At 42.6% G+C, this 24351-nt stretch overlaps 2 protein-coding genes across 5 annotated transcripts in view; one reads left to right on the top strand and one right to left on the bottom strand.

Moving 5' to 3' along the window:
• BBOF1 (basal body orientation factor 1) overlaps positions 1-4071 on the bottom strand; it is a 7297-nt gene extending 3226 nt beyond the window's left edge. The window contains 3 exon segments of the mRNA XM_069017865.1: positions 391-516; positions 518-815; positions 3070-4071. Of these exon segments, the coding sequence (XP_068873966.1) occupies positions 391-516; positions 518-815; positions 3070-3077 (432 nt within the window). The 5' untranslated portion in view covers positions 3078-4071.
• Positions 1871-24351, top strand: ENTPD5 (ectonucleoside triphosphate diphosphohydrolase 5 (inactive)). 4 transcript variants are annotated; one of them, XM_069017863.1, is made up of 16 exons: positions 1871-2259; positions 4086-4199; positions 4624-4730; positions 7112-7389; positions 8600-8679; positions 9939-10082; positions 10441-10516; positions 12103-12138; positions 12959-13047; positions 15640-15719; positions 16926-16987; positions 18379-18480; positions 19327-19467; positions 19806-19862; positions 21306-21421; positions 21587-24351. In XM_069017863.1, the coding sequence occupies exons 4-16, from the start codon at positions 7173-7175 to the stop codon at positions 21671-21673; spliced, it is 1287 nt and encodes a 428-aa protein (XP_068873964.1). In that variant the 5' UTR covers positions 1871-2259; positions 4086-4199; positions 4624-4730; positions 7112-7172; the 3' UTR covers positions 21674-24351. The 4 variants fall into 4 exon arrangements, with proteins under 4 accessions (XP_068873964.1, XP_068873963.1, XP_068873962.1 ...); XM_069017862.1 differs by lacking the exon at positions 4624-4730 and having other exon boundaries at positions 1871-2109; XM_069017861.1 differs by lacking the exon at positions 4624-4730.

Genomic DNA, 24351 nt, shown 5'->3' with positions numbered 1-24351 from the left:
TGGAATGAGTAAAAAGTGAAAGAGCAATGCCAGAAAAAGCAATGCCTATAAAACAAAAAAGAAGAAATAATAAGTATTAAAATAAAACTACAGAAGCACATCTCTATTGGAAGTTCTCTATCAAATGCCATAGGACATGGCAGAATATGCAAAGAACTCTTTTGAGTTTACCTTTAGTTTAATCCATATAAATAATGACCCAAAAGTTGTAATCTCGTTGAAATTAGGTGCCCACAAAGTCATTACTAATTTATAGGATACTGCAACTCATACAGTTGTTCTCACTAGAGAAGTCTCCGTAAGTATTCCAAATCCAAAAAATATTATCGTGCAAAGGATTTTTTAGGTGTCTATCTAGGAAGATAGCGACTAGTTTTCAATGTTTCCATACCAATAGCATTTATTTGCTTCCTCTAGGTCTCTGTGCACATTGCTTTTCAATGTGTTGAATTGAAGAAATTTTTCTTTCCCTGCACATGCCTCCACAGTTTTTCTGTTACAGACAGTTTGGGCCTTTTTCCTTTTAATGCTTTCTACTGGATATGATGTCCAGATTCACATGTTACAGAGCATCTATATAGAACCTTTCCACCTCAGTCCCGTCATTTAAGATATTCTGGGCTATGTTCTTTACTCTGTGCATCTCTCAATCCTCCATTTCTAGTAGCTGCTGCAGTTTTTCGATCTCCACCATACTTGGTTGGCGCTGTGTTTTCGCAGTTTCTCTCACAGATTTTCTGGTCACGTGCCGTAGGGCCATTTCCAGTGTTTCCACTTTATACTGCAGATGTCTGGTTACAGATGGTGGTGCAGTGCTGAGGAAGTTCAGAAAGGGAGAAAAAATAACAGATACAGAAAGAAAATACACCGGCTGGAAAAACGTCCAAGTAAGATCTTTTCTACTAGATAAGCTGAAAGCAAGCACTGGGACATAAGCAAGAAAATAGTCTCCTACCAACTGACCTCATCAATGTCCTGGGGATCAGAGTTTTGTATCTTTTTATTCAATAAATACGATGTTAAAGTAATTGAACTTTCGCTTCCATTTTCAGTTTCTTTTTCTAACTGTAAAAGGTGTTTGCTTGGTACTTAGATTTCAAAGAGTAGGAATAGGGGTGAAATGAAAGAATTTGTGATAGAGCAAATGGGAGCCACAGCATAGGGCTTCTTTTTCATTGTGTTCTGAGTAGAGTTTGGCTCCGTTTTCTCTATGCAGCCAAACCCAGCAGATTCCCTACCAGCTTTCCCTTTTTTCGAGCTGAACGAGCGCTTCAGCCTCTCCGTGTCCATCACGTGCTGAAGACTCCGACCACTGCCGCGCCTCTCCGCCGGGTTCGCTCGGTGTTCAGCTGTCCCTCGCGAAGGGGGCGAGGCGCCAACACCGGCCGCCGAATTCCCGCGGGAGGGCGCGGGCGGCAGGCAGGGAGGGCACGAGCGTTCGTCCCGGCAGCCCGACCCGCCACGCGCCTTCCCGCCCGCGGGGGGCGCTGCCGCCCCACACGGCCCCGGCGGGACGGGCGCTGACAGGGGCGAGCTCGCTCCGTCCCGCCCGCGTCCGCCGGCGGCGACAGCGCCGGCCGCGCCGTCGGGAGCCGTGCCGCCGATGGCTGCGCGCCGAGAGCGGTGTCAGGGCCCGGCGGGAGAGACGCCCGTTCCCGCGGAGGCCGCACGGCGCGCGCCCGCCACGCGCAACTCCCGCGACGGGCGGCGCGTCACGTGGGCGAGCTGTGACGCGGCACGCGAGGCCGGCGGGATGCGGCGCCGCGAGCGGCCGGTGAGCGCGCGCAGCCGGCGGGGGCGGGGGGAGGGGCGCGGCAGCGTCCGCGCGCTGCCATGGACACCGCGCGCCCGCCGCCCCCCCCCCGCCCGGTGCCAACGGCGCCGGGATCGGGAGCGCGCGCGGGGCGGCCGCCGTCCCGCCGCTCCCGGGCTGGGTGAGCCCCCCCCCCCGAGCCGTGCTCGCTCCCGGCGCCCCGGGAGGGCGCTCCGCTGGGTGCGAGGCCGGGCAGGCGGCGGGAGACACGCGAAAGCTCCGCCGGCGTCTCCGTTACTCCCGGGAGCGGGCGGGAGGACGCTCCGTCCCGGTCAAGTGACAGCGCGGGCCGGCCGGTGAGGAGGGACGGGCGTTTCTGCGGGTGTTCGTGCCGAGCGCCAGCGGTGCCGACTCCGGGAAGAGCCGCGGAGTCCCGGGCCGCGCTCCCCGCCGCCGGCGGGGCACAGGGAGGACCGGAGGCTTTTGCCGGGGGAGAGGAAAGGAAGGTAGGGAAGGTTGTTAGGCGCGTTCAGGGCGAGGGTTTAGCTCGCAGCTGTGGGAAACGGAGCAAGGCAGGACGCGCTGGCGCCGGGATGTGCGGCAGGGACAGAGCCGACAGCCCCAGCGGCGGCGGGGTCGAGCGGGGCCCTGAGGTGCCGTCTCCAGGGCATTCCCGGGGAGCGGCTGCGGGAGTCAGCGCCGGAGCGGTCCCAGCCTGGCATGGAAGCAAAGCCCTCAGCACCCCAAAGCTGTGCGCACCCAAGGTCGGTTTTCCAGGAATACCAGTTGTCCCAGGAAAAGGTGCCCTTAGAGCCCCCGCAGGTGTGCGCCTTCGCGGCTCTGAAGGGCTGCCCACACCGCAGGAAGGAAGTGCAGCGGTCTCCTGGAAAAGCTGCTTTGGTCTAATTAAAGAGTAGAATTGAAAACCCACTTGGCCAGAAATGTGAATAAATAAATAATGTGTATTTGGAGCCTCGGTACGGGGGAAGAAAGATTAAAACTTCTGATAACGCATGTTTGTAAGTTGGTTCTACTTTTTGTCCCTGTGGTTTAAAGCTCTAGAGTCAGAATTTTACTGAAAATGTATGTGCGCAAAGAATACTGGGCCATTATTTTTATGTAAATACTGGGAAATTCTGCTATTGAATTCAGTTATTCCTTCTATTGTGTCCTCTAAACAGTGTACTTTTAAGAAGCTTAAATTTTTGTCACAGCGATCCAAGAAAGCTATTTTTTTCAATAGATAAAAATAAGTCCAGAAAAAATGTAATAACTTTTTTTTTTCTGGAAAAAAAGAAAGGTTGAAAAGTACTTACTTAGCCATGAGTGGTAAGTGTTAAAGCTGTCATCTGGGAGATGGATCTTGTGACCACAAGAGCTGCTCATCTGGAAAATAGATTTTGTTACTCTTTTAGCACAGGAGACTTTACATTCTGAATGATTTTTGGTGTGCTTCAGCATGGAAGAACAATATTAATTTACATAATTATGTAATTTTGTTTGTTTCCTAAAATATTTACCTATCTCTTTATGTATCATTACTATTTATAATTAGTTTTGAATATTTTTGTGTATCCCCAAATATTTCTCAATATTATGTTAGGAAAGAGAAGGGAAATTCTTGTGTATCTCAGGTACACTGCTTTTCCCTCCCCTCAGATCACATTCCCTTTTACAGGGAGATGCTTCTGTTGTGTGGTTAGTGTTTTGCATGTTATTTTGTCAGAAATAGTCAAGTATGAATATTTTTTGTCTTGAAAACAGAGACACCAGTGTTTCTGTGTATGGTGGACTCCAAGTAAGGTTGTGTTTTGCTGTCTTAAGGTTAATTGTTATTATGGTACTGTTTTACTTTTGTTGTTTAAGGAGAGTTTGGTTGTGGTGTGTTGGGGTTTTTTTTTCTTCCTGTTCATGCTTTCAGTCTTGGAAGTCTCTATGCAACATGCCAGTATTTTGGATCATACGGTTTGTGTAGCTCCCAAATTTTTATATTGGAGGTAGTGCAGCTTTTTCATTTAGTACATAAAATCTGGTGTATACAGATAACATCTGCATGTGTTCCTCTGTGTTGGGAAATGAGTGTTCTGTCCTGTTTTGCTGGCTCAGGCCTCAGGGATGTTGAGGTCACCTGTAGCATTTGTGTAAATGTTTTACTAACGTGAACTCAGTTAACTTTCAACTTTGTGAAATTCATCCTGTGTGGTTATATGAGCATGTTTCACTGCTTGTATTGAGTAATGATAAACTCAATTTTGAATAAAGCAACTCAATTGATGTTTGGTGTGCCTTCATGACCTTATAACTTGCCTGATACATAGTCCACTCCTTTTAGCTGACAGCGAAGGTGAAGAAGTGCAGGCACAGTGTCTCTTGCCGTGGTGCTCTGAAGGTGGTTTTCATTAGGAACCTCTGGAGTGGAACAGCTGTTGCTTCCATCCTGCTTCAGGTGTGTGCCTACCATGTTCATAATCAATGTTGATTATTGCTGCTCATTTTGAAAGACAGTAACTGAGCCTACTGATGGGGATCTGTAAGTTTTACCTTGCTGAACTGCTTGATTGCATTAATGAGCTTGTGCTCGAGTTACAATTACCTGCTTTCTCTTTTCTGTTTGTTGTTCATTTTCTCCACCCTGTTGTATTCTGATACCAGCTAGGACTTTTAGATTGTTTGAGAGGAAGTGTTTTGAAAATATTTTTCCTTCTCAGTAACTTGTCTCTTGTGTATCTCTGTCCTAAATTTTTTTCCGTACTTTTTTTTTTTGCTTGTCTTTCTAAATTCTTTTTCTATTGCCATTTCTGTTATGCTCTGCTGATTTCTCTCTCTTGTCTCTGATTTCTTGCTCTCATCTATTTTCATTCTTCTTGCAGACATTGTTTTGCTAGTGTACTTGATTGAGTGGACTTCACCATTCATTGAAGAGGTTCAGTGTGCTTTTTTCGTTCTTAACGAGGGAGAAGAAAAATAAAATCCCAAGGTGATTGGTTGTGAGTTTGTTTCGTTGGGGTTTTATTTGTCCTTAGAAGTATAAAAGTGGAAAGAAAAAAAGTCAGGGGAAATGTAAAAAACAGAAAGTGTGAAATGGTGGTGGATATCTGAAAAGGATAGAGAAGAGAAACTTTGTGAGGGAGTTTCATGGGAGGCTAAGGTTCTTGTAGGTCTGGCAAGAAAAGTATGAGTTAATGATGGCAGTTGCTCAGATATTTTCGGATCATCTGAGATTCTGAGGCTTACATAAGTGTCACATGTGCTGTTTGTAATAGGACTCTGGAGTTTGTTCTTAAGGCAGGTACTTGGGTTGTATTTGTGATAGTTTATCAAACAAAATCCTTACATTGCATGAGAATAAGAACACCTCTTCCAACCTGCTGGAAGGTGGCTCTCACTAATGCTCCCCCCCCTTGTGTTCTGTAAAAACAGTGCAGCTGTTTGGATTTTCAGTAGCCCTCCTTGCTGTGATGAAGCAAACCTGGGTAATGCCAGCTGCATCTTAGTACAAACCCATAGCTACAAAACTGCCAAACTGCTGGGTACTTCTCATCAACTCTCTTCAGGAGAGGGCTCTGTTACAGAACCAGATATTTACTCCTTTCAACATAAAATGTGGATACTTTGGAAATTACTGCAATTGGAGTTGATCTGTCACAGACAGTGGCCAGGGCTGTTGTCTGCCAGTGGAATTGTGGTCAGTTCTTTTCAAGAGTGTGCTTCTAAAGCAGAGAAGATCGGGACTCTGTGCATCTTTCTGCCTGCATCTCTCTGCATTTGTTTGGAACAGGAGGATAAAAATAAAGGTCACAGCAGACAGGTGAGGTTACCCATCTGCAGTGGGCCATGCACTTTGTTGGCCTTTAGACATAGCAGAATGCTGGAGTGAGTTAGATGCCCAAGGAATGTGACATTTTTTGCTGAGAATGGGTAAAAGTTAATCTCACTAGGGACAAAGGTGAAGGATGGAAGTAATAAGAGTCTTACAAGGGCTGAATCTGGGATAAAAGGTAGTGGAGTATAAGTGAGCTCTTTGGGTGTGGGAGAAAGGTGTGTGGAAATAGAGGCTATAGCAGGCTCACATAGAAAGGAGAGGGTTTAGGAATGAATAAATGCAGGATAGAGACAGCAAGTAAAGATTTCAAGAGAATGAACATGGTGGGGCTGGGCAGATTGCTAAAAGACAGTCAAATGTAAGAGCAAGCAGTGGGCGAGGGTCTTGGGCAGAGCTTATGAACAGCCATATAAAGTAGAACATTCCGTGCTGTGGGTGGATGGATGTGTTACCATGTGTCTGGAGAGTGATAAGGAGCTGTTTGCACCTTCTGTATGCTGAGTGCTCTGTGTGTAGGCTGGTGCAGGCAATACTGCGTATGGTGGGACATCTGGCCACATGCTCTTTTCTGCTGTTAAAGATGCCTATATTTTCTCCTCCTTTTTGCCTGGGCACCCCATAATTTCTGTGCCCACGTCTTTTATTAGCATTTCTTAGGAAAAAATACATGCAAAGAGATAGGTGTTAAGGGGAGATGTAGTTTTATCTTGATGTCCAATACTGTGTAACACAGCTTTGGGCCTTTGGCCTGTGAAAGTGTTAGAAGCTGTGTAAGCAACCTGAGTGTTCAGGGCAACTGCTTTGGGTTTGTGAGGGTGTGTGGGTTTTGCTAGCAGGTTTTTTTTGTTGTTGTTGTTGTTCGTAATTCTAAAAATAAAAACCAAAAAGACATAAAAATAAAATATGAAAAAATACTGAGAGGCAGAGCCCAGGTGCACTTCAGTTCAGCCCCTCTTGTGCAGCACAGGCTTTTCTTGGAGATGGAGATGGTGCTGGAAGGATATGCCTTCATTCTCTCTGTGTGCTGATCTCTCCCAGCAGCTGTTCTTAGCCTGAGATGAAATTCTCTTTGTTTGTGACTCTGAATAACACTTGTGTTCTGCCACAGCATCTCAAGTGTGTAAATGTTAGAGTAAAGTGGTTCTGCCCAGAGTTCCCCTCTGGCAATGCTTCTTTTCAGATAATATTTGGGCTTTTGGGAGGTTCTGGGGACTCTGAATGTTGAAAATCTGCAAGACAGATAAGAGAAGGAAATAGTCTAAAAGTCAAAACTAGAAATACTGGAAAGAAAACTACTTCATCTCTTCTGTGCTTGGGAAATGGAGAAACCTTAACTCTGAAAGAACAAATCAGTTAGATGTAGTTGTAGCACTAAGTGCAATAAAACAACTCTTTTTGGTTGAGGTGTTGAAAAGCACCTAAAGGGAGAATATATGTGTATGGAATGATTTATTTATTTTCTTTTTTGACAGTTTTAAAGGAGAGAGCACTTGGTAATTTCCATTCCTGCTTTTTTTAAATTTTTCTCTCTTCAGGACCTTCTGCAGCTCTGTGATTGCTGATACATGCTTGACAGCCTCAAAGAGTCCTGGCAAGATGGCATCTTCTAGACTTCCCATCCTTATAGCATTGGCATTTTCCTCTTTGCCTTTTGTTCTTTCACATTCAAACAGGGTAATGTGGTTTCAGGATTTCTTTCCACCTAATGTGTGCCCTATAAATGCCAAAGCAAACACTTTTTATGGCATCATGTTTGATGCAGGAAGCACTGGAACCCGTATTCATATTTACACCTTTGTGCAGAAGAGCCCAGGTAAGACCCCCATGTATGTTGACTTAGGTTTCAACTTCTCAAAACAGTTTTGTTTTTTGCCAGCTCAGCATTTGGGGGCAGCTGAAGATTTCTACAGTTTGTCTTTCAAATGGTCCTCCTGCAGATGTTTATTGTCGATTTGTCTTGGTGTTTTGCTGTGTAAATATCTTTTCTGTAGGTCTTTTGAGTCTCAGAGATACAATTCTGGGTATACTGGAGAGTTCTGAATTTTCAAACATTTTCATCTCTGCAACTGTTTAAAAGGAATATCTCACTGAGATGAAAATATGCTGTTTTTGTCAGGTTGCATGTTAGCTTAAATTTTAACAAGAGATACTTGAATTCTGCATATGTTTGTCACATGTTGTAGCAAATTAAAATCAGTAAATTAGAGTGTTATTAAGTACTGAAGGTCTGAGCCATTTCCAGGAGAACTGTGCTCAGATGCACCACACTCCAGTGTATCTGCTGCTCACATGGTGCAGAGGTGCCCGGTTTTGGCTGCACATGCGACAGGATTCAGGAGGATGAATTAGCTTGGGTACAGTGAGCCGGCAGGTGTGCAAAGGTTAAAGGCTGGTTGCTGGGACTTATGTGTCACATAGTACTGATGTGTCTTTGCATGACTTCATCCATTGTTTGGAAGGACTGGTACAAGGTCCAGTTCTGTTGGACTCAGCCTGGCTTGTAGTACCTGATACTCAGGGACAGCTTCTACACCCAGGCTGCTCTGGGAGCAGTGGTCAAACTTGTTTGACTTCTCAGCCAAGTACTTGAGCACAGTCAGGTCTTTTCTGTCTTTGTGAGTTGGATGAATCACCTAAGGATAATTGGGAGTTGATTGTGTGTCTTAATCTGTACTAATATTTCACAATTAGCTTGGGGGCAGAAAGGGAAAGAAATTTTATTAAGAATAGGCAACAGTTATGTTGAATTGTTGTAACTTACTATAGGTCACAAATGCTAAATGAAGATAATTTTAATTATAACAACATGTTATTTGTAAATTGTTTGTGAACTTGGTGGATACAAGGGCAACGTTCTGCTAAATATGTTCCTGAAGTGAAGGAGCAAGACTTATTTTAGGAGGGGAATAATCTTGTTTGCAAGGGGAATCAAGGGTAGTCACTTTACAGGAGTTGAGGGCAACCTTTATTTTAAAGAGAGATTTGAGTTGTTGACTGTATCATGTAATGTTTTGTTTGTGCAGAAAACCTTCCAGAGTTGGAAGGGGAAATCTTTGAGTCTGTGAAGCCAGGTCTGTCTGCATATGCTGATCAGCCTGAAAAGGTAATACTGTCCTTCATTCCTGGGAGTTGGTCTTGCTGTTAATATCACTTAGATTCTACCAAGCAGTTCAAGTATTACTGGTTGCCATTGCAAAAAGTCAAGAAGAAATGTAAAAGTTCTACCACTGTCTCTCTAAACCTGTTCCTCTACTTTTGTGAGTTAATTTTACACAGTGAAATAGGGGCTTGGTGTTCTACATATTTCGTCAGTGGAACAGTGGCTTAATTAATTGCTTAAATGTTTATATAACTAGACTATATGCCTTTGAGAATTTCAAAGACAAAGTGATTTTTGTCTCCAGCAGCATCAATGTTTATTTCCCCTACAGCTACCCCAAATATGAGTAAATGTATACTCTGTCTCATTTGCAAATAATTTTCTCAGTTCTGAAGCAAGCTGCCATTTTCCAGCCCCCCTGCACTGACAGGAAGCTCTTTACAAACTAAAGGAGGTGCCAGAGAAATGATAATTAGATACACTATCTTGTGTGCTTTAGCAGCCTCGAAGTTGGGGGGGTGGGTAACATAATGGGGATTTCAGGTTTCTCATTTTGCTCAGTTGGATTCCATACTACAGGAATTTGAGGGTGACACTTTATGGAAGAGTGAATGGATTTTTGATTTTTTAAAAAATTTAATAAGATCACCTATGATTTAAGTAAATATTATTTGTTGGATAGGAGAGGAGAACACACCCCAAAAGAAATTTCTAGGCATTTCACAGGAGAACGTTTATTGCTAGTGCCGAACTGTAATTGTTAGAACAGTGAAAATAATTGAGAGCCAGCAGTGATGTCTGTACCTTGTGTGGTAACCATTGCACAGATGACATTTTAATTACAATATCTGCTATGGACACAGTTGGAACTCTTATGTTGCATTTAGGGAAATCTACAGGTACTTCCCTTTGCCTTGGTAGCCTCAGTCAGTAATTGCACCATTTAGTTTCATCATACTGCAAGATATTTAGGTTTGTCAGGTAATCGGTTCCCTCACCTCCCTCCATCCTTTCCAAAAAATACCTTCCGCAGACAATGATACTTATCTTCCCTAAAATTTATGAATAAACCTTTCCTTCCAATGCAGACATTCTCTTTAATGTTCTAATGAGATCTCTAGCATGGTTTTTGTACTTATCTTGGGTATGGGTATCTTCTGCTATTGAATACTGTTTTCACAAGTTTTGAGGAGAAACTGAGAGGCCTATTCTCTGATGGCCTGTAGGAGGAAACTGTAAGAAAAATGTATTTTTCCTTTCAGGGTGCTGAAACTGTCAAAAAATTGCTGGACATGGCCATAGATGCAGTGCCACCTCATCTCTGGAAGAAGACTCCAGTAGTGTTAAAAGCCACGGCTGGACTTCGCTTGCTGTCAGAGGAGAAAGCTCAGGCTCTGCTTTCAGAGGTAGTACTAAGTTGTTGTGGATGCACTTGTATTGTTCTCCCTGTTTCATCTTTCTTTTTTGTCATTCAATTCTCTATTCTGTTTAGCTAAGAGAATGTCATCTATGAAAAGAGACTGGAATCCCATGATAGCATGAAACTCGCAGAATGTCTTGTCTGTTCCTGAAATCCTCTCTCTTGCTGTGGTGGAAGGCATGGAGAGAGACCTACAAAACTTTTTTTCTTTCTTTCCTAGCCTCTACACACACTTGTCTTATTTTCTACTGCTATGCAAAACAAAACTTTGTCACCCTCAGAGCACCTCAGAGCAGAACAAGACTTTGAAGACCAAGAAATCTAAACACTATTTCTTCCCTCAGGTGAAAGAAGTCTTTGAGGAATCACCATTTCTTGTTCCAGAGGACAGTGTTGGCATCATGGATGGATCTCATGAAGGTATGTTTTAGGAGGGGTAAAAGCAAAGAGAAATGGGAAAAAGAGAGATATCTTAGGAACATGAGAGGGAAAGAGAAATGGTCCCTAAACTAAGGGGAAAAAAATAAAAGGTTTCTTGCCCTGTTTGAAACAATGCAATCCTGCCCTTCCGAGGTGGTGTTCATTACTTGGTCAGCTGTTAGGCTACAAAAGCCGATACACAAAGAGATTTCACACACTTTGGAACAAAACTTTGTCTCAACAATAAGTATTCAGGCGTATTCAGGCTGATGCAGGCTGACCAGCTGAAGCCTGCTCTTTGGAAATGGTGCTAAAAAGATTGTGTAGCCTCTGAAAGGCTACATGACAATATATAGCAAGCTGGGAAGCTTATGGAAAGTGCCTTGTAAGTTCTGCAATATCAGAATTAAAAATAACCTGTTAGGATTAGCTCATCAATTTTCAATCTAAAATTGGAAGGATTGTGAATATTAGAGGACAATGAAGGATAATTGGCAAGTATCAAAAATAGATAAGTAAATAATAATTTTTAAAATACTCTGTTCAGAAAAATACTGCTAGTAAAGTAGCAAGGAAGTACTGTAAAATACAAGAAAAGGTGAAATATGTTGTACGTTTGGAATGAACAATGATTTTGAAGTGCAGAAAAAAACACTGTAACATTCTGGCTACATATCCAGACATACTACCTTGGAGAATAGGCAAGTAATAATCATCTGTGTGGATGCCTGATGAAAAGAGCCATCCTGTCATGTTATGTTCAGTTCAGAACACTTCCTTATGGCAGATAAATTGCCCATTTGGAAAGTGTTGAAGGAAACCAAGAAGAATTATCACAGTGCTTAAACAACTAATAAATTGAGGAAGATTAAAGACCAAAATCTGTCCACGTGGGCAGAGAGAAAAGGAGAAGTATCATAAAGTCTTCAAGTATTTGATAAGTATGGTGCAGTGTGTAGTTTGTCACTAGGATTAATGGGTGAATTGTACAGTCAGGAGAACTGGCAGGACAAATGAGGCATAATAGAGCACAGGGTAGCTTGCCAAGTTTATTTAAAATCCCTGCCTCTTCTACTGTCATATGTTTGCCTGTGCTTGGGTGAGAATCATGCCAGTGTCAAGCAAGCCACTGGAGTCAAAGGAGCTGTTTGCATTTTACTGGTTGCTGCTCTGTCCATAGTGTAATTATAGAAACCTCAAGATTAAAACACAGAGTGGTGTGAATGCAGTTTTCAGATTAGGAATTGAAATGCTGGACTGCAAAAATGGGCCCAAGGAAGCTAGTGCGTTGTGTCAGCTTATTACTTCTTTGTATGTTGCTTGGATAATAGATATGTGCATGCTGCAGTTGCATGGATATTACAAAGTCCTACCTATTCCCAGCTCATGAGGCTTGTGTGAATGACTAATGCATCATAAAATTTAATTATGAGTTTGAATTAGTCTCTGAAGTCTGGGGTGGTTAGGTTAAGTTCATAATGACTTCCAGGTAAATAAATAACATGTGGAGGGCTGGTAACAGTGGGCAGGAGATTATTTGGAGTATTCAGTGGTGACTTTTTTTTTTTTTCTTTCATTCTTCACAGGAATTTTAGCCTGGATCACTGTGAACTTTTTGACAGGTAGTTAATTCTGTGTAACTACTCTCTAAGCTTGAACTCGAGTCTCTTCTGTGGAGGTGATCACCCTAAGTTCCTCTGCCTTGGCCATGCTTGTCCTCCCCACTCTGTGACCAGTGCTAAAGCAGTGGATTGTCTTGGGCAGACTGTGTTCCAGAGTCTGTAGTGAGAGGGAGACATCTGAACCACTAAGGTGCCAGAATTTACACAGGGCTGGGAGGCACTGGCAAGCTGGTTTCTCTAACATATTGGAGAGTGGTACTGCTGATGTGTGGGAAACAAGGCCTTGCAGTGTTCTTCATCCCTGTGTGAGCTGTGCCACTACGATGGTGTTTCAGGGCATGGTGCCTTAGCACTATGGGCCCTAAGAGTTCTTGGAATGCAATCTAGTGATAAGAAAATCAGCACTCTAGGAGATACATGAGCAAGCAAAAAAGCTGCTCTGGGTGATTTGGCTCTTACTGCACTTCCTCCCCCACTGCTTTTTAACAGCTATATGATGGTTACAAAATTTGTGTACTCTCCCTGAGAGCCTTCTTCAGGAGGTACTTTGTCTCTTACTTTCATCTTTTGCTTGATACCTAGAGATTTATCTGCTTTTGTCTCTTTGGAAGAGAGATTGGAATCAAGGAAGAAAGTCTATGAATCTTTCCATAATACCTTCTGTTTGCCTATCTGCTCTCTCTGAGGTTTTTTCTTTAGAGGGCAGCTCCTGTATTGCTGTGATACTGTGATTAGCTGGTGGCTGCCTGAACATCCACACAGTGTCTGCATTTTAGCATTTGTGAACTTGGGGCTGTTCTGAGCATGGTGTTGTTTGCAGGGCAGCTGTCTGGCCAGAACCAGCAAACTGTTGGGACTCTGGACTTGGGAGGAGCCTCAACCCAAATCACATTCCTGCCGCGGTTTGAGGTGAGGAGTGGTTAAAAGTGCGTGGGTTGGGACTGCAAGGCTGGTGGAGAGACCTGAGCACGGCTGCATCCTGTCATATCGTTTTGTCATCAGTGGCACAAGCAGAACATCTGTGGTTTACAGAACATCTGTATTTCTGTTCCCTTTGAGATCAGTGTTGGCTGATAGGCGCTTGCAAACAAAAGAGCCTGAAAAACGAGGAAATAAAAAGAAAGCAAATGAGTAAAACCAAAACGACACAGCTTTTGTTTTCTAGACTCAGGCTGGGAAAGCCTTATTAATGTTGATATGACTGTGTATTCAACAAATGTAGAACATTTCTAGGCAGTATTCTTGAATATTAGAAGAAATGTAGGGGCTGTTCTATCTTTTATTTTTCCTCCCCATTCCAGTCTGATAACAGATCTTCACTAAGTTTTGGAGGGGGGGAGTGTTGTATGGGGTAAATGTCTTTAATAGTAGCACAGTCAGTTCTCTGTTTTCTTATCAATTTCTTCTTATTCCTTATGAGAACTCCCCTCTCTGTCCCTCAGACATCTCTGCTGGATTTTTTAGTAGTTCTATAGCTCTTTAGAAGTGGTTTCAACTGGGACCCAAGTCTGCAGTTTGCATGAGAAAATTACATGAGTAATGGAAAGGCACTATAGCATTCTGGACCTTCATATTGTGGTGTTTATGTTGCTCTTTCTGAAGGAATAATTTCTTTAACAATTTTTGTTTTTAGAACTTGAGCTTCTCAAAGGATGTTTGGTGATCACGAAACACATGGCTTTCACATCAGGATATTTTAATTCTGCAGTCGTGTGTTATGTTGAAACATGACATGCAACCTTATCCTGTTCAGCAAAACGTCAAGTATACGCTGGGCTTGTCCTCTGTTTTGTGTTGATAACACCTGCTAAAGTGGGCACTGGACCAACAGGAAAGGGTGTTGCATGTCAGGGTTTTGGAGAATAAATAGAACTGTGAAATAGGCTGAGCTGCAATTTAGGATTAAAATTTCCCCTTCAAGCCTTGCAGTAAAAAGCCTCGAGTGTTTGCTGCTGACCAGGACTAATGGTGTGAATTTGTAGGGCAGTGTGGAGTCAAGGTTCATGTTGCCTGCTTGTGTACTATGTCTGCTTCTGCCCTGTGTCGTCAAGTTCAAATAAATAAGCTCAGCATGTTTCTGGGAGTTTTTCCCATCTGACGGAATTGGCGGGTATGCCTCCCTTTGATTTGCAGTGAGGATTTTTCCTTCCTGCAATCTGAGGCAGACACATGTTTGCTCTTGTATTAGTTTTGAACAAAATACTTTAATAGTAAGAGATTCATTAATTAAATATTAATTACAAGCAAGTAAAGAACATATAATGCTAACCACATGGAGCTGATTTTAGTTTCATGGCATTATTGCCATAGTTAAAAGCAACTGAAAACCAATCATAATAATTATGAAATTGTCTGTCTGGTGTCTGCCTCCTTTTTGTGAAAGTAGGGTGTGAAAAAAGACAATTGTTTTCCCCAAACTAATTTTTTTTTAGGATCTCTCCTTTTAAAAAGTTTTTGTGATGTAAGGTTTATAAACAGAACTCAAAATATGGCAGAGTCTGTGTGTATGAGGCCAAGGATGTGACTGTCATTTCAGTGATAATCAGTTTGAGACCCAAAACAAATTTTTACTTATATTTGGTCAGGAGAAGCTCAAACTGAATACTGCCACATTCCTTTCAGCTTTGAGCAGGCTTCTGGCTAGGACTCTAGAAAAAATAATCCAGATCTGGATCTCCTTACTTGAATGGTAACTACAGGACTGTGCAGCTTCAATTCTTTCGGAGATTCTGCTGCTTGGCCCAGAATAACAGTGTCTGATGGAAGTGCACAGAGCCAAGAAGGGATGGGAGAATGAGGCCATGAGGAGAGACAGAAACTGGGATTCAGAGTTTGGGGACTGGACATGAAGAAACAATAAATGGTCGCTAAAGCGGTTCAGCCTTATAAGAGTGTGAGTTAGTCTGTCAAGAACAATAGGTCAGGGTACCAGTGGGATGGAGGTGTGCACAGAAGGAAGACTGTGAGAGGGAGAAAACTCGAGGTGGTGAGACAACAGGCTAATTTAGGTGAAGCAGCCCTAAGACTGGGAGTGAGTGCTCACAGTGTTTCCTTGAGTACTGGCAAGACATTTGACATGGTGAAAATGGGGCCTTATACTTTGTATTTTTAATTCTTCTGAGTACCTCAGTTTAGGTGCCTAGTGTGACTTGCAAAAGGTCATAGCACTTCTAGTGCAGCTGATTTTGTTGGGGACTTTGTATGTAGAGTAGCATGTAAGTACTCTAGAAAAATTCATGTTGCCTGAATTAGGAAGTGTTTTCATCCTGATCTGTTGTGCTTCCCTGTTATACATTGAAGTAACACAAAGATGCATATAAATAAATCAGTGTTAAAAGCTGCAGATGTTACAGCAGTGGCACCATTGAAAAACTTCTTTGTTTTCAAAGCAGATCACATGAGTGTGCAGTAAACTCTATGGGTATATCTGTGATACTACATTAAAATTGGTTATTCTTCATTGCATAATATAAATGAAAATATTTTTTTCTTAACTTTTAGGAAACTCTGAAGGAAACCCCTGGGGATTTTCTTACCTCGTTTGAAATGTTTAATAGCACCTACAAGCTCTATACCCACAGGTGAGGAGCAAAAGATTGCTATTTCCGCTGGGGAAATCAGTCTTTTTGCAGCCCCTGAGCTAACGTCCTGGTACCAGCAGCACAGACCATGACATTTTTACTACTTACCTGCATGTAACAGTAGAAGTGGAACATGGCATTAGTTGGCTGGAAACATTCCAGATTTATGGTTAATGTCACTACAATGGAATATTAGGCAGTCTGTCAAACGAAGAGAAAGCATTATGAGTCCATATTTAAGGAGAAGAATTCTTATTGCTGGATTCAAGCCAAATATTCTGAAACAAGCAGAAAGGTAGATGTTGTGCCAGTAGTCAGAACTAAGCATGATCAGAGATTTGGAAAGAGGACTTGCCTGAGACTTTTTCCTTAGTGGAGTGGACATTACCATCTCGGTCAGTTACAGAATCTGTTTACTTGACAGCAGAGCTGGTCTAATAGTCATCCTCTCCTAGTCCTTATATTTGCTGATGTAACTGAGTGCTGTAGTCGTCCATACAGTCTGTTAGATCACCTAAAATAATTGGGATTGAAAAATCATCTCCTAAAAATTGAGAGAGAGCTGGAGGTTAGTTTAACTCTGAATATTTTGCAGACATTTAAAATTGCATGACAAAAGTGGTAAGTGGCCAAATACAGAGGTGGAAATGAAAGGGTCAACAGGATTTTAATCTGTGTTGCTACAATGTGTGATGACATTCCCATAAACATTGTTCACATTCTAGCTTATAATGAATGTAGCAGTTACCCGTGGAGTCAAACAGGTGAATTTCACATAAAGCCACAGTTCCCTTTTAGTGGGAGGTTCTGCACTCTGCCCTAAGAGCACACAGTCTTGTGTGTGTTACATAAGAGTGGCTGCCCTATTCCTTATGCACTCAGCACATGCCTTCTTTCTCCCTTGTAAATGCACCTTGGTGGTGCATTTTTGCTTTTCATGATCATCTTGTATAAATGCCACATCAGTTCTAACCACTTTCTGCAGTTTTAGATTTACCAACTCCGTGTATTTTTGGGTTTGTGTCACTCTTTTGGCCCTTGGGGTTGTTCAGGCAAAGGGAACTCTGTTTTAGAGAGGGGAGCCTTGTGGGAAAGAGAGGAAGGAAATTTGGTTTGGGTGGTCCAGGACTTAGGAAGAGGGCTATGGGTAAAGCATACCAGATATGCAGGAATTAAGACTATAATGTCTGTCTTTGATGTTCACAGCTATTTGGGGTTTGGACTAAAAGCTGCAAGACTGGCAACTCTTGGAGCTTTGAATATGGAAGGTATGTTCATATGATAAAACATCCAAGATTTTTGAAGAGATGCTTAGACTTAGTTTTGTGTCAGCAGCCCATTTCCTGTGTGTCTTCACTTCTGTATCTTGTGCTTTTCTATGTTTCTGATGGTCTATATTTGTCTGAAAATAGCTACCACTTGTAAAGGAGTTGTCTTGTGAGACAGCTGCTTTTCTCTATTTTTGAGTTCAGCCAGCAGTGACACCTGAGTGCAAATTCCAGAAACGCACATGTGGGAACATGCAAACACCGTGGCCAGCCACAAACACAGCTTTACAAGCATCCACAGAAGCATAAAACAGCATGAATAGATCCTTCTCCTGAGGGTTGCTGCTTAGGCCAAACCCTCTTTGTAGGCCCCTCTGGTATCTGCCTGGCCTGTGGTGTTCCCCAGAGCTATTGTGTGCACCACCTAGTCTAGATGGGAAGCCCACAAGCACATCACATGCTCTCACTCACTAACCTGAGTGCATACTCACATTCCTGAGTCTTTCCAGTCTCTCACCCAGAGCTTGGGCCTTTTGTCTAGTCTGGCCAGAACGTGGGGTCTTTCCACCTTCTGGATTCTTACTTGACAGCTAGCTGGACTTGTGATAATTACTGGAGTGTACTCAAATCAAAAATAGTTGGGAACAGTGATTAAGAAGATGATAGGACAGACTGCAGGGATTGGTCACGAGGCTCACACAGAAAAGCACACTGACCAGCTGCCTGCTTACTTGTGCTTGTCTTCTTTTATAGTCCCCTCTGGTTTGCCATACTTGCACTTCACTGATCCCTTGATTCCCCCCTTTCCCAGCCTTTGAGCCTTTCCCTAACCATCACATGGTAAATTTTGCTGTCCCACAGTCTGCCTCAAGCATTCTGTTAGAAGTTTGCTTTTTATGTGAGACCTGTGTGCGTGGCAATAATCATGTTCTCAGTTACAGTATTTCTGGTCGAACCCTTCAAAGGTACATTCCGTGGATCCTGTAGTGGCCATTGATCTCCGCCTTAGGAGTTTATCTTCTTTGCTCAGTTGCTGTTTGTCTTGGTTATCTGCTGTCATTAGGATTCCTGTATCTGTGTGTTTATTACCTAATTTCTTGTCTTCTGGGGGAAGAACCATTATCCAGATATCCTTGTATCATTTATCTCATTAAGAAATGACAAGCCCAGCTGCTCTGCTGTTTGCAGGACAAAACGGACACAGCTTTTCCAGATCTGAGACCGGGCCTTAATTCGTAATCAGTTAGTGCCATATCATTCAATTCAGATTTTTGTACTTTTGCTTAAAGACTTTTTATTAAAGATCTTTCAACCTTTTCTGGTTCTGCATATTGATCAATATCTGTGTTAAATTCTGTGCGTTCTGACTCTTCTCTCTGCTTTCATTCCAGTTGTGGATGGACAAATGTTCCGCAGTTCTTGTTTGCCGAGGCAGTTGGAGGCAGAGTGGCACTTTGGGGGAGTGAAATACCGGTATGGTGGCAACAGAGAAGGTAAACTGAGGAGACTTGTTTCTTTTACAATAAGTCTTATCTCCAGAATCTGAGTTTTTCCTTATCAAATATTTCACCAGTTAATTGATGATGATTGGGATACAAAGGATACCTGCCCACTTGTAGAGGTTGACTTCTGAGAAATCCAAATTAAAATTTGAAGCTGTAAGAGTAACTGACCTGTACCCTGTCCTCTGACTGTGAGCTCTTACTACAAATTATACCTTTATAGGAAATGTTAAGAATTACTTGTGCAAATAAGGCAGGTTTTTCTCAGGCTTTGAGCAAAGTGCACGAGTTCGGTCTGTGTTAGGGTACAAACATTTTGGCCTACCAGTTAATCTCACTTGCGGAACTATTTCTTAAGAGTCTCTAATAATAATGTCTGTAATGCTGCATAGAGAGGGTGAGTCTGCTACCATCATAAACTTGAACAGATCAGGGAACATGAGAGCTGAGTTGCAGATTTGGTGTGTGTGGAGTGGGTTGGTAAAATTACGGTGTGATGGGGAGGGAAAGCAAGGTTTTATCTAACAGGTGGCAGCAAATGTAGAAAATTCTGCTGACTACAGAACACGTCAATGGGAGTTTTGCCTGATAGGGAAGTAGTTTGTGTGGTGCTTCTTTCAGACACAGCAGTGATCTGCTCTAACCAGTTCTATTTGATGATGGTGTTCTAGAGTCCTTGCCTATGTGCAGGTGCCATGTTGGATTACAGAAGGGCTATCTAAGCTTTTCCTCTGATGCTTTAATCTCTGCTGCTTTCATTTTTCCTCCTGTTGCCACTGTTTCTTCCATCTCATGCATATGCTCTTTGGCTCACCCCATCTGTGTTTTTCCTGACAGGAGAAACAGGATTCAAGCCTTGCTACTTAGAAGTACTCAAGGTTGTCAAAGGGAAACTTCACCAACCAGATGAGATTCGTGGAAGTTCCTTCTATGCTTTCTCCTATTACTATGATCGAGCAGCTGACACCAACCTAATCGGTAAATTTGGGATAATCTACTACATGTCAACTAGAAGGTAGACAGAGGAACCCTGGAGGCTGGATCCATGGGGAGCAGAGGAAAGGAATGTTATTGAGAAAGAGGAGATAACACAAAATGCCTCAAGAGAATGGCATTTATTTGTCACTACAGTTTAGTGTTCAGAGTTCAGCACATGAAACATGCTCAGGGCTTCAGTTACGCCTGCAGCTCTGACTTCTGTTCCAAACAGGTCTTGCTCCTAGTGCAGCATCACTGAGTTGCACTCTAGGGTCAACTGAGATAAAGAGCTCAGATGCTATCAGGTCTATGACGACATTTTCTCACATCTTTTTCAGATTATGAACGAGGAGGTGTTTTGGAAGTGAGAGATTTTGAAAGAAAAGCCAAAGAAGGTAATTGTCATGATTTGGGAAACCGGTTTGGGCAAGAAATAACAGAAATATGAACGTGTAGGCAGTACATAATGTGAGTTTGACTGGGAAGAAAAGCAAATTTATTTAATCTTTATTTCACTTACACCTGTCATGTTACTTTTATTAGTCAAAACTTCTGACTGATGCAGAAGACAATACTGATAGAGCAATGCGGGGTTGGTGGCTTTACAGCTCTGTTCAGGAGAAGGAGATAGTTTGTGTCAGTACAAAAGAAAGTGAATTTGCTGTATCAAGAGCTCCTTCTGTCAAACTGCAGCTCTCTAAGAGAGCGCTGACTTCTGTAAGTCTGTCACCTTAAATCCTATTTAATCTCTAACAAAATGAAGGGAGAGAGTAAAGGGTTTTTAAGTCAGACGGCCTCTTCTGCTTTCCTTTACCTCCCTTTTTTCCTGAATGCTTGTTCTGGTTTTGTACTTCCTGTGGGTAAAGAGCTCCCATCTTGCCTGGCTACTGATGTCTAAAAGCAGTTACCTCTGAACTGTGATCATTCTTGTGAGAATTAGTAGACGTTATTTTTCAGCAGAAGATGCTTAATTACGTAGTTCACAACTGACTTTTTTTTCTAAAATAAGACCTAAATTTTAATGATTTTTCAGTTAAACTTAATCTCCCTGGAAACTTGGATGATTTTGAATAGGGAGATTAGGCTCTAAAGTTTGAGTGTGGGTTGGTTGTTATTTTTTCCCTGGATTGAAAGAGATTTTATTTCCAAAGTCATGGCTAAGACGTTACCTAACATTATCAAACCACTTACTTAGCTTTCAGGAGCATCAGGAGATCAATTCTGTGATCCTGAATTAATTCTTCTCTACCTCATTTCAATAGTAGAGGCATGCTGCTCATCTTTTCTTAGAAGGAAGTGAACTCCGCTCTTGCTGCCAGTAGAACAGGGCAGTAACAGTAGGTCTAGAAAACGATGCTTAGTGCAAATACATTTCCCAGTCACTGTCACCCTGACTATGGAACCTTGATTAGCTGCAGCGAGGGAGCGGTTGGTTAAAGTAAACTGCCATCCTAGAAGGTGGAATCCATTGCTGGAGCCATCCATAGAGAATAGATGAGGAAAACAAGTGATGCTACGTTCCTGAAAAATAAGTAACCTACCAACACCCTGCTGGTTATCAGTTGAGCAGAGGCTCTTCAAAAGAGCTGTGTGGATTATGTTGCTGTAATAAGAGATATACTTATGATGGAGTCAAGAGAAGCTGGATGTACTATATGGTTTATTCTCCAACATTGTAGAACAGCTCTGTAGCGTGTACCATGCATCATATATACCCACTAATAGAAGAGGGTGGCTTGTTTTAGTAAGCTTTGGCTTGAGTTCAGTTGAAATGTACAATGTGGATTAAAGCTCTTATTTTGCTGAGATCCCCTTTTTTTTCTTTTGTCTTTTTCTAGTCTGTGATAACATGGAGAGGTACAACTCAGCCAGTCCTTTCCTCTGCATGGATCTCACTTACATCACTGCTTTATTAAAGGAAGGTTTTGGATTTAGGGACAACACAGTCTTACAGGTGAGAAAAAGCAGTTAAATCCCTGTCAATCAACATGTATTAGTTCATTTTTCTGGCTAATTATCTACTGAATCTTTCCAGATTTGTAACGTGTGGTTGCTGTCATTCGTGCAACATACAAATCTAGAGAACTGTCAGGAACAACTTGTTTTTCTTCCTTTATAGTTGACAAAAAAAGTAAACAACATAGAGACAAGCTGGACTTTGGGTGCTACTTTTTACCTGCTGCAGTCTCTGGGGATGACCTATTAACCTGTGATGCTGCTGTGGACTTCAGCATTTCTGAAAGGGTGAGAAAGTAAATTGCAATCTCCAGGTATGTTGTTCAGCTGGGACTGGCCACAGAGCAGAACATGGACCAAAGATACATGACTGATCTTTACCCTGGATTGGCATTTTGCCTAATGAGAGTTGCCACAGTATGATTTATAGCTGTGATTGCCATAAATGATCCAGAATCTGCCTTACGAAAGTCAAAAGGTCTAAACTCCAGCAGAGGATACGCAAGGGGCTCAAAACCAGCTTTCACCAGCACGTTTGTTAGAAGCACAGAGTTCCTGGATGTGGTGGCAGACTACAGACACGTGACTCCCCCTACCCCCTTCTATTTAAACATACATAACTTAAGTTTGCTTGTGAGATGTTAAATACAAAAATTAAAAATAGCATCAACAGTCATTCAGAGAAAACTGAACAACTCTGGCTGCTGCCAACCTCAGTGTTCCAAGAATCCAGCTGCTAGCTTAGCTAATACATGGCACAAATATTCCAGTGTTTCAAGAAAGGCCTGCTGTAAGTACACTTCGGGCATGATTTTGGGAAAGGTGTTGGCTAAAACATAGTAATTTACCAAGCCTTTTTTTTTAGGCAGTAGTCATTTCCTAAGCAGAATGTGTGCCTGACTGTGTTTCAGCTTTGCTGCCCTTCACAAGTCTGTGCAGCTACACTGTACATCCAACTACCAGACTTGATAAATTTATTCATTTAGCATGTAGTCATAACACATAGCTGTGCTGGCACAACGAGGCAGGAGTGCCAGCTACTGAAACTCAACTGCCAGAAGATGTGCTTGTCACATTCCACCCACAAGGGGATTGCAGTCAGATGAAATGGCTGATCTGACAGCTCACTTTGCTTTGAGAGCCAGTTCCGTTTCTCTGCTCTCAGCAAGGCACTCCACAGCCTTCTTCCCTCTGCTGCTGGTGCTCCTCAGGTTCTTGGGTGAACTGATTCAGGACACCAAACTTGAGGTGGTGCTCACTCAAAAGTCTAGTGCTATCCCAAGGGAAGCAGGCACAGCACAGTGCAGCGAGAACTGCTGGGCCATCGAGCTGTCCAAGCACCACAGCCCCTTTTGTTGGAGTGAGCTCTAAGGTGTGATTTCCCATTTGAAACCCATCCATTGCCCCAAGTAAGAACAGCTGTAGAGACTTTTTCTACCCCATGAAATAATTGGCAGCTTGCTACTGTTGTCTCTTCTCCAAGGAATGTATAAGGTACAGGTGAATTTAGCCATCACAACAAAGAGGTATTACTCGTGTGACTCATGGAAACTTTAATCCACTGATCTCTTGAGATGAATACTTTCCTGTTGGGCAGTTGCAGTTACCTGTTTGCTCTAAAACACCTTTCCTGCTTCTGTCAAACCAAAGACTACCCTCACACTCCCTTCTCTCCAAACTGGATTTGAAAATAATTGGTAATTCCCAGCAAGGGGAGGAAGTAGTGCACTCATGTCTTCAATGGTCTTGCCAAACAGTTTGGAGACTTAGAAATCTGCCTGTGAACATTAGTCCTTTTCTTCTAGTTAGCAGTGCAAGTTTGCCTGTGGCTGATTAAGCTACCCCTTCTCCTATCTCAGGTTTTACAGCACAAGGGTGCAAGGCATGCTTTTGGTCTGCAGAACAAGGTGACTGCAAATGCATTTCGTCTTCAGTGAACACTTTTGTATTCTCAAAAAACATGAAGTAGGATGCAGTGGTTACTGGCCAGGCTGCATTATCCTGAGAACGAGCTAATTTAATAATCCAAAAGTCATCTTTCAGTCTAAGCCAGTGCTATGACAAACTCCTGGATCTTGAGGCTAAGAGCTGTCAGCAGTGAGGCTGTGTTTTGAAGAGGAAGGGAAGGTGGGAGGCTCTACCTCAGGAAGAAGCAGCAGCGTTATCTGCCCCCCTGAACACACACTAACCCTGAGGAGTGCTCGAGAGCTGGGTTTTATCTGAAGCAAGGAGGGGCTAGAAGGGTACCATGCAGAGGAAGATGTTTTTTCTGCATTCTTTTCCTCAGACTCTGTACTACAAATGCTTGGGGGGAGCATCTGCTTCCCAGTACCAAAGTTGCATTTAATCTGAATGCTCAGGGCCTTCATTTGTCAGTGGCACAATTCATTAACTGAAGCAAAACTGCTGCTATTACTGGCATGATCCTTCAGTTATGGGAGAAACAAAAACTCTGTTAAAAGGTAATTTTTGCAAGAAATTGCAGAATTGAGCCCCTGCTGCTTACATCTGAACTACCCAAGTGGGTGAGGGGATCTGGACAACCCAGTCAAGTCCTCACACTTACCCTAGTGCAATGAGATTATTTATTAGCTAAAGAGCAAGCAGCCTTTTAAGAGAAGAGCTCTACTTGCCGCCCTGATTTTTATCTCTTCTTTTGTAATGTCTTTTAGCCAGCCACTAACAGGAACTGCCTAATATGAGTGACTACAGAAGCACAAGTCATGGCTTTCAGTTCAGAACTTATGTTTCATTCTTTCTGATGTTAATTTCTGATACTGGTCAACCATGTGTGTAAACCTGGCCCAGGGACAGTGCTTACTTTAATTTTGTGAGTGGCAAGTGTCTAATGCAAGAGACTGGTGTTTGGAACCTAAGACAGAATATCTTGAATTGTCTATTTTAGTAATTAAAGCATTTTTAACAATA

Source organism: Aphelocoma coerulescens, chromosome 5 (genome assembly GCF_041296385.1).
Source record: "Aphelocoma coerulescens isolate FSJ_1873_10779 chromosome 5, UR_Acoe_1.0, whole genome shotgun sequence".
Lineage (NCBI taxonomy): Eukaryota > Metazoa > Chordata > Aves > Passeriformes > Corvidae > Aphelocoma > Aphelocoma coerulescens.
This window is presented reverse-complemented; position numbering and strand designations above follow the sequence as displayed.